At 53.5% G+C, this 9,836-nt stretch overlaps 1 protein-coding gene across 1 annotated transcript in view; it reads right to left on the bottom strand.

The window, feature by feature from the left end:
* Positions 1 to 278: 278 nt before the first annotated feature.
* Positions 279 to 9,836, bottom strand: part of ANKRD52 (ankyrin repeat domain 52) — a 49,874-nt gene continuing 40,316 nt past the window's right edge. Inside the window, exons 19-27 of the mRNA XM_029913445.1 lie at positions 9,522 to 9,639; positions 8,827 to 9,046; positions 7,702 to 7,789; positions 7,105 to 7,188; positions 6,140 to 6,285; positions 5,681 to 5,763; positions 4,247 to 4,329; positions 3,323 to 3,414; positions 279 to 2,003 (exon numbers count right to left, since the gene is read on the bottom strand). Of these exons, the coding sequence (XP_029769305.1) occupies positions 1,759 to 2,003; positions 3,323 to 3,414; positions 4,247 to 4,329; positions 5,681 to 5,763; positions 6,140 to 6,285; positions 7,105 to 7,188; positions 7,702 to 7,789; positions 8,827 to 9,046; positions 9,522 to 9,639 (1,159 nt within the window). The 3' untranslated portion in view covers positions 279 to 1,758. The remainder of the gene's footprint in view (positions 2,004 to 3,322; positions 3,415 to 4,246; positions 4,330 to 5,680; positions 5,764 to 6,139; positions 6,286 to 7,104; positions 7,189 to 7,701; positions 7,790 to 8,826; positions 9,047 to 9,521; positions 9,640 to 9,836) is intronic.

The following is a 9,836-nucleotide window of genomic DNA, read 5'->3' as shown; positions in this document are numbered from 1 at the left end:
CCTTGGTTCTCAAAATATTTCTTTTGGCGCGCGCACACGTCACTGACTATAGTCTGAGAACCAGGAGGTTAGCCCACCCCCAAGGCTGCAAAAGGAAAGAGAATCAGTGGAAAAGATCGTACATCCAATGTTTTTGCCCTGTCGACCCGCTCTGATCGCTACATCCCAGTCTTTGGCTTCAAACAGACTTGCGATATGGTGAAAGGTTTTTCATGGGTTTTTTTTTTTTTTTTTCCACATGTTCTTTTAAAATAAATAAAAAAAAAAGTAGTGCACATTCTTGAATGTTTCAAACATGCATTATAAATAGGATTTTTAAAATTAAAAAAAAAACCAACAACACTTAAATGAAAACACCAATCCCACATACACACACGCTAATAAAACCTGCCAAGATGCCACGTTAGAAAAATAAATACAGACTTAGGGTTGTGAATAAGGACTTTGAAGTGCATTTTTTTCCTTAAAAGGTTAAAACTTTTTTTTTTTTTTTTTTTTTTTTTTAAGGTAAAAGCTCATTTCGTTATAAATAAATTTTTAAAAAGCAACACTGACGAACTCTCACATGGGAATGGCCGCGCAATACGGAGAGGAACAAAACTTAAGAAGGAATCGCCTCTCAGGATCCAACATTTTGCCAAAAGAAGAGAAAAATTAGAATCCCTAAAGTGCCTGGTGTGGGGAGGGAATATTCCAGCAGTGCAAACGTGGGGTTCGGAGCAGACCGCGGCGGATGGACAGTAGCACCCGTTTTTGCATATGAAGGAGTGAGAGCTGCCAGAGGTTATCTCAATGTCCTGGGTACAGTAGTTCGGGATTCAAGTGTTCTTATTGGAATCAAAGGATGAGCATGAAAACAAAACGATTCAGATGAAGGAGCAGTTACAGTGGCACTTGCCCAGGTGCTAACACCCACCACTCAGCAGTCGCTCGCTTGTCTAATCTCTCTCCCCCCCTCCCCCCCAAGTTCAAGTTTCCGCTTTCTGGCTAGACTGTGCAACTGTGGAATGAACAGAGCCGGCACGCTGCAGAGTCGGGGGCACGGGAGGGGAACTGAAAGGAAAGCGGAGGGTTAGACAGGCAGGAAGGGAAGTTCCAGGTGGAGGCTTTGAAACAAAACTGGCTCCAAAGTCAATCCAACCTCAGGGCTGGGAGGGACCAAACTTTCTTCCCAGCTCCCGGGTGAAAGGAATTGGCAATCCAATTCCTAATGGCGGAGAAGCCGCCTCTCAACAAGCAGCCCTGTAAGGCTGTTTGATCACTGCCGCCTCAGAGCTCAGCGGTCACCAAGAGACGAAGCCCAGCGGCGGCCCTGGCCCAGCGGGGGTGGTGACGGGAGGAGGGCATTGAAGAACCACCAAGCAGGGCTGCCCTCCTAAGGAGCTTCCCAATGGGGAGAGGTTAGTTCTAGAAACAGGACGTTAGAAATCAGAAAGTCCCTTTTTCAGAAAACCTGAAACATTCCCTGGCCCCTGCCCGGGACCAGCTGTGCTAACGCAACGGGGCTGCTTTTGCCAGCCGTCGCTCCAGGAGGGGTTCGCCCGCACTGAACGTGGGGTAGGGAAAGGCTCTTTGCCAGCTGCTCATTAAGTCAATTAGCTGCTGGCAACCGAGTGAGGGCCTAGGCAGAAGAGGAAACTAACGTCGGTTGCCAAGCCCTGTGTGAAGGCCTGTCCAGTCTTGTTCTCCTTTAAAGTGCCCTATATTTATAGAATTTCTAAATAAATAGAAGAAGATATTAGATACCCATAGTTTAAGCTACTCCGAGTAACAGCCGTCTAAGCCGATAGCATTGTGCCGGTCCTTGGTGTAGGGGCACGTGCTGCCGTTGGGCAGGGCCCCACAGGCCGCTGTTTTGGCCGCAATGCCGCAGTTCTTGAGGAGGTTGAAGCTGAAAGGGCTGATGGCGTCTTTAGGTGGAAAAGGCTTCATGGTGGAGAGGATAAGTGCCAGGCAGTCTGCAACGTCCTTGTTGGGGGCGCAAGCCAAGGCTGGGGTGTGACCTGGAACGAAGCCACGAGGCGGCGCTAGTGAAGCCGTCAAGCCGGCTGCACGCGTCAAAGGGGCCCTGGGACATTGTCGCATTAAGCAGCAGGACAAGGCTCGCTGCTCCCCCCCCACCCCACCCCCACCGCAGCGCGGAGGGGAAATATTGTCCAGCGATAGGGCATTTGCCTGGGACTTGGGAGTGGGGGGGATCCCGGCCCGGCCTCACAGGAGAGCACTCAGAGAAAGGCATTAAAAACTCTGGGGCACTCAGTTACCACGGCGACAGGGCCCACGACATGCAGGTAAACGGACAGCGCCTGAACCTGGAGCATTGCATGGGCAGCCCCTTTTTACTCTCCCCATCCCAGACTAGGCAACCGGGCCCAGTGCAGGAGTCTAACTGGAGCCTGCTGGTTTAGAAAAGGGGTGTTCGCTCACTCGGTTTCACTCCCTCCCCTTGGCAGGAGTCTTCAGACCTTGTGCAAAACCCGTCAACTATTTTCCTGGGCTGCTCTGGGCAGGGCCGCAGCAGGGTTAGTCATTTGTGGTCTCGGAGAAAGGCAACTGCTCAACAGGTTTTTTTATTGTGTTTTCAACGTGTCCAGAACCGTGGATTCAATTTTTTCAACCAGGCCAATTTTTATTCCCTGAACAGAGAAGCCAGGACTGGAGCGTGGGGCTTTATTTGAACACTGGGATCCCAGAAATTCACACGTTATTGCTTTGCGGCTCTGGCTGTTCTTGAAGCTTTTAGCAGTTGCTAGAACCAGGCCAGAATTTACGTGGGGGAAAAAAACAAAAGCAACTGGGTCCTATTTGGCAGGCCCAGAAACCCTTCCTCTGGTAGCGGGAAGGATGCGCTGCGAACACTTTCAGGATCAGACTTATCCAAGCAGAGAGAAAACCCACCGATCCCCCAATACGCAGATTCTACAGAACATGCGAATGAGGAAATAGCTTCTTTATCCTTATCCCAGCTCTGAGCTTTCATGCCTGGCCCCAGCTGGCCAGGTGACCCAGAGGATGACACATGGGGCGAAAGCCACATTAATAACACCTGCTGCCCCACTGGGATGTGGAGCTTGGACGTGTCTTTGCCAGGCTACGGGGATCACGGCATTACCACCACAAGGGCTGCTCCCGCGTCGCCGACAGCAAACTCAGTACGAGAGCAGAACAATGTTCAGTATGGGGGTGAGGAAATAATCCAAGGTCCAGGTGCCTATCTGAGAACCCCAACCAGCCACCCCTGCCCAAAAAGATGCCACGTAGAGACTACGTTGTACCTGACCCCGCCCATCCGCCAGAGATCCCAGCTGTGAGGCATACGCACCTTCTTCATCCACAGCAAGTACAGTGGCGCCTCTGCTGAGCAAGGCCTGGACAACAGAGGCCAGCCCGTTCCGAGCTGCAATATGGAGCGGCCTGCAGGCAACAGGGAAAGGGAACGCATTACTGAACCTGCCAGGGCAGACAACTCTGCTGCCTTTTCCATCTGGAGCAGTCTCCCCGACGCACTTCCAATTCAGCGCAACCCTCATCAGCGGCACGCGGCTTCCTCTCCGCACTGGCGCACCCAGTGAGAGCTTTCTGATCGGCTGGGGAGAAGGTGAACTAGCTCTGGACTGGAGAGCAACACAAACTCAACACACAGAAGGGCCCACCACTGAAGCTAGGACCTAGGGAAGGCTGACCCACGGGAGGATGCAGGGAGACAAAGGCACTCTGCAGAAATGTGGCCCATGGAGATTCGAAGTCCCAGCAGGCAACGCTCTGACCTTGCTGAGAGCAGTCCAGGCACAGCGCATGCTGGGAATGGTCTTGGCGGGTCACACCTCCGTATGAAAGAGGCAGGTGGCTGTGATTTGTGCAACTCAGTGAAAGCCCTTGGACAGTTTCAAGACCGAGCAGCAGCTTACGGCCTAATCTCCCTCCCTTGAACTACCAGGACGCGAGAGGTTATTGCAAAGGACTGCAGGCTATGCAGACTGACAAACCCTAGGATATTCTCCAGGGCTAAGAGGGGGGAAAACATCCAGATCACAAAGGGCTCTTTACTGTGTGTGAATGTGTGATTCTTCCCCCTAGAACTGCGGCCCAGGGACTGCCCCTCCTCCTGGGCTCACCCACAACCTCCTGGCTTCCCCTTTCCCTCACGCCTCCAAACCCTTACAGCCACCTGGCCAAAACAAAATCAAATCAAACCAAAACCCCCAACAGCCTTTCCCCCATTCATACCAGCTGGTCACATACTCACATCTGCAGAGCACTGTTAGTTGCATTGATAAGGCCAAGGTCTTGGGTTTCCCCCAGAATCAACAAGGCACACTTTTCATGACCCTGGAAATAAAACCGAACAGTTTAAAATTAAGGCGCACAAGGTGGGGAGGGAGAACCCAGGTGTCTCTGCAAATGGCGTTCTCACACCGCTCGTGCTTTGCAGAGGAACGGCCCTGTTTCAATACGCTTCCATGCTGACCCATGTTTGCACGGGGAAATGCACAGACTAGCGGGCTTTCCAATCTCTAGTTTGGGACTCTGTTCTCTACTCCCTCCTCCTACCCAATTTCTCTGTTCAGGGGTCTGAAAATAACCCCCGTTCTGTGTTACAAACTGTTCCCCTTTTTCGGTTTGTTTGTGTTCGACACACAGATTTGGAAGCTCCCGTCCCCACCAGGTTTCAAATCCAGCTGATAGAGCTCTCGAACTCCCGCTTCGCTCATGCGCCAGTATCACCCCAGTGGGAAGGACACCAAAGCCCATCCAGGATGGGGTTGAACAGAACAATAAAGAACATCTGGGGCCCTAGCCACTTCTTTGCTGACTCCACACATTCCCCCCTCCACGTAGGCACGTGTGATCCCTGTTTTAAAGCTAAGGAGATTGAGGCAGAGAGGGTAAGGCCGGGCACCCACGTCTCTTTAAAATTCCATGCAATTTGGGCACCTAACTCCTTCAGCTCCTCTGAAAATCCAGGCTGAAATGACCTGTCCAAGGTTTCCCAGGCTCAGAGCCAGAGCGACAACTCAGGTGGGTTCCGCCTCGCAGTCTGGTACTCAGTTTCCCTAGACTCTGGCTCTCTCCCGCAGATCAAGGCAGACTTTGGCCCAACTGCGCACGTACATCTGATTTTAAATTGATTTAGTTAAACTGGTGCCATTCAAGACTGGGTGGATGCTTATTTCCGTTTAAGCTGGGTTTAGGGCTTGTCTACACATGAAATTTATTCTGGAATAAGGTACGGTGTGAATTTAAAGCAGATTAACCATTCCTGATTATCTGGATGTGTGGATGCTCTTATTCTGAAATAAAGTGCCTTATTCCAAATTAGCTTAATCCACTACCAAAGTGGATTAAACCTTATTTGTAATAAGGTACATTCATTCCAGAATAAGAGCGTCCCCACAAGGAGTTAATCAGGAATAACTCTCCTGTAGACAAACCTTTATTTCCATTTAGGTTAAGTTGATTAAAAACAGATTTAAGATCAACCAAAATAAGCCACTGACATTCACACAAGAGTGTCCACACTGGCTTAATTCAACCTGTGCAAATGCCTGTGTAGACAAGGCCTGGGGGTGCAATCTCTTCTCGCCAGCAGGGCACAGATAAGCACGCTCTGACGTTTTGAGGCTCACGGACTGAAGGTCTTGGTGATCGTGACTGTTTAAGAGAAGGGTCAATCCCATACCTTGCTGCAGGCCAGGTGAAGAGCCGTGTTCTTGTTGACGTCCAGCACAGTTAAATCTGCTTTCGCTCTATACAGCAGGAACTCTACAAGCAAGAGAGGCAAATGGCATCAGGCCCACGCAGCCCGGACTCCCTTAGCTCAGGGATACGGCAGCAGGAACAGCATGTCCGCGAGCTGCGGAACGGCACAGTACCCGACTGGGTGTGTGTGAATGCTCAGAACACTGCGCGTTTCTGGTTACGACACCCCAGCCTGCAACTGAGCAACTGGCAGCCCAGAGCCTCCCACCCGACTGTCAATTCCATCCCGTCACCACGGCCCAGCCTTGGATCTTACGATTCTCTCAGAATTAAACGTTATTCTGAGTGGGGGGGGGGGGGGGGGAAAGGATCTACCGGGGTGAACAAAAGGGAGGAGGCAGACGCAGGCCAAGTAAGCAAGCACTGGGTTGCTACGCACCGACTGCTGCGGTCTGCCCGTTCTCAGCAGCCATCATGAGAGGGGTCCTTCCCAACTGGTCAGTCGTGTCTACCTCAGCCTGGTGACGCAGCAGCAGCTGTAAACCGTGGATGTTGTCTGCAAAGGCAGCAGCGTGAAGGGGTGTCCTGGAAGGAGAGGGGAGGGCGTGAGGGGAGACCCCACCACATCCGCACTAGCAAAACTCTACCGGCCTCCATGGGGACACTCCAACTAAAGAAGCCTGGCTGAGGACCCCAGTCAGATACATCACCCCAGTGATGGTCAACATTGGTGCCTTTCATTCCCAAGGACCCAGAAACACATCAAAAACCTAAGCCCTAGTACTGAATGGTGATCAATTGCTCTCCATGACCACCCAGCGAAGGACAAGGAGGGTTTGTCTTAATTTCCAGGAGTCTCCCGCTGACTCGATGGTGCAGCCACAGCGTGGGGGGGGGGGGGAGAGAGAGACACACAGCAGGAGTGGGGGACACAGCAGGAAGGGGGGGGACACAGCAGGTGTGCACTGCCACTCTGTGACCATTTAGGACAGGAAGTAAAACTAAACGCTGTATGCAGCTGAGATCTCAGGGAATTAGATGTAGTTACCCAAGATGGAATTTGGGGCAAGTCTGACCCATACAGAATGCCAGGGGACCCCCTCCTCTGATCACCCCAAGCTGCCAGGACCTTACTTTCACATCTGCTGTGACCAACAGCACCGGCAGCAGCACAGCGCCCCGGCACTACATCGGGGTCAGGAGTAACTCGGAGGGCAGAGCGTCGGCACCACTTTGTGGGTGCCCCTGGGAGGTTTCCCAGTACGCACTTGGCTCGGCTAGTGAGACCCAATGGGATCAGAGCACAAAAGCAATCGAGTGGGAGCCTACGTCGGCCTTTGGCATCCCCCAGGCTCCACTGAATGCCGGGAGAGACGAGGCACGAGATTAAAAGACGCTGCTCACCTTCCTTTGGCATCTCTGCTATTAACAATCTTGGCACCCAATGCTTCCACCAGCATTTCAGCAGTGCCTTCCTGGCTGTTAATTCTGCAGGGGCGACAAGAAGGAAAATGAAAACCAAGGCTGGGCCGAGCTGTCAACCCGCCAGGCAATGGCTTAGCTCACTCCTTTGCTGCCCCGGGCCAAAGAGCCGCAGGCAGGGGAAGGAAGATCACATGCCGTGGTGCAGCACTCCCCGCTGGCCAGCTGAATGGGCTCCGGGGTGATTGCCTGCTTAGTCCAGCTGGCTATGAAGTGAATCAATCTCTGAACCACCCCCATGCTGAGGGCAGGACCCCGGCTGCCTGGCTCCAATGCACCCTCTAGTGGTTCGCACTGAGCACACAGCCCCAGAGTCCGGTTACTGGATTCTGAGGCCAAGCCAGAATGGAGGGCATGGGAGAACTGTCAATCTCTGCAGCCCCATGGGATAACAAGGAGCTGGAGCCCAGCCTGTCACTCCGAGAGCACACGTCCGTTCCTGCCCTGCCGTGCGCGCGCTCTCGCACTGTTCCAAACCAGGATGCAGAAGAAGCCGGCTCCGGGTTGGTGGCTACTTACACTGCACAGTGCAATGGAGTAAAGGGGTTTCCTTCTAGGTACACAAATGGATTGTGTTCAAGTAACAATTCAAGACAATCTTCATGTCCTGCAAAGAGGGAGAAAGGACGGGGAGCTGTGAGCTGAGCAGTATCCTGGCAATCACCTCTCACCCCTGGGAGACTGACACCGGGGTGGGTGGGGGGAGGAGACTTGAATGGAACAAACACCCCCCACCAGCCCTTAGCTCCTTCCAAGGCCCAGGGAAGCCATCAGAGGGCGAAGCAGGAAGAAGTTTCCTGCAGTCTCCCGTGGCGTGAGATCAAGCCGGCCCGGTGCATTATTTAAAGGAGGGGAAGGCAAGCGAGCGCCATTCGTCTGAAACGTGAAGTCTTGGCAGCGGGATACCCGACTGGACACAAACCGCCTGGTGCAGTGTGACAAGGAGACAATGTCAGCTCTGCTAGCAGGGCAAACCCTGGGCTTCTCCTCTCGGCCAGAGAGAGATCAGTCCCCTTTCTTGTCTAACGGTAAAACCCTGAAGCATTTTCAGACATTTCGAAGACCTGGTCTACACTAGGTCAACCCCGCTATGTTGCTGCGGAGCATGAGAAATTCACACCCCTGAGCAATGTAGGTCAGCCGACCTGGCCCCGGTGTAGACAGCCCAGTGTCTTCCATCGGCCTCGCTACCGCCTATCGGGGAGGTGGGTTGACTACCCTCCTGGGGGCGTAGGTAGGGTCTACACCGACGTGCTACCACGGTGGTACTGTAGCATTTCAAGTGTAGACAAGCCCTAATTCTGCCCCAGTCGTTGGCCTCTTGGCTGAGTTTGCCAACACACAGGGGGCGGGGGACTCCACAAGGGGGTGGCCTGTGTGTCGCGGATACATGGCCGCCGACATCCAGGGTTTCATTTCAAATCCCGAACAGCCAGATGGCAACGACAGTCTGTCACTCCCAGCCCAGAGGGGGGAGGCTCTGTGAACCTCAGCGTCTTATTTACGGTAGGGCCCCCAGACCACCACAGCGTTCTCCGCACGGCCTCGTTAGTGCTGAGCGAGGAAGGGCTGTTTTAGCCGAGCTCTCTCTTGGTCTGCAATGGGTGTAAGGCAGAGAGGGTGGAGGGGCGTCATGGCTCTTACCACTGTACGAAGCCCAGTGCATCGGTGAGTAGCCGCTGTAATCGACCACGGAGTCCAGAGGGTCAGTAGAGATCGCTGCCTGCAGCAAGGTCCTCAGGATTTCTGAATGCCCACACGCCGACGCAAAATGGATCGGGGTTCGACCCTTGAAATCCCGACACAATACAAAGGCATCGTGGTCCAGCAGGGCTCCCAGGCAGTCCTCACACCCCGTCACCGCCTGTGCCGGGTAAAGAACAGCCAGGGCTGTGAAGTGGTGCCTCCAGCCCAGCGGGAAACCGCTCCACACGCCAAGCGCAGGCAGGGTTACAGCCAACGTGGCTGGATTTGCACAGGAACAGCAAAAGGCACCGCGCGGAATTTCAACTCCCGGCTCCACTGCTGGGGGGCGCTAGAGTTGCTACAAGGAAAAGGTTGCTGGGATTTTTTAAAATTTTGTCCCTTTGCCTCATTCTTAGAGGCAGCTGAACTGTTTTGGCTAAAGTTTGCCCCAAAGAGTCAGCCTGAGGCAGACGCCTGGCACGCGAAATTTCAGCCCAAATGGTCCAAGCTGGGCAATGTTATAAGTAACTGAAAACAGGGTCTTATAATGGAGAGTGTTGGTGCTACCAACCCTTCCTAGAACAAAGCGACCTGCAGGAAACCCAGTGAGAGAAATCCCCGACCCCGCACCGAGCTCCGTCACGCTCACTCACCCCTCGATGCAGCGCAGTCCTGCCTCTCCTGTCCGCTGCATCTGCTGTGGATCCCTTCTCCAGCAAGAGATGGACGCAGTCGACGTGGCCGTTCATGATCGCCAGCATCAGTGGGGTTCTGCGGGGCGATTGGGGGAGCACAGGAGAAGGATGTTGGCTTGGGAAGGGCAGTGAACATTTGCAAGTTTCAATCCCTATTTTACAGGTCTCCTGGGATCTACCCCAGCTCTGGGAGGTCAGTGCTGTCTAGGGGTGAGAGCGCAGGGGAGCTGGGAGTCAGGACTCCTGGGTTCTACCCAGCTCTGGGAGGGGAGT

The sequence above is a fragment of the Terrapene carolina genome, unplaced genomic scaffold (assembly GCF_002925995.2).
Source record: "Terrapene carolina triunguis isolate 2854851 unplaced genomic scaffold, T_m_triunguis-2.0 Scaffold641, whole genome shotgun sequence".
Lineage (NCBI taxonomy): Eukaryota > Metazoa > Chordata > Testudines > Emydidae > Terrapene > Terrapene triunguis.
Note: the sequence above shows the minus strand (reverse complement) of the source record. Positions and strands in the feature narration are given on the sequence as shown.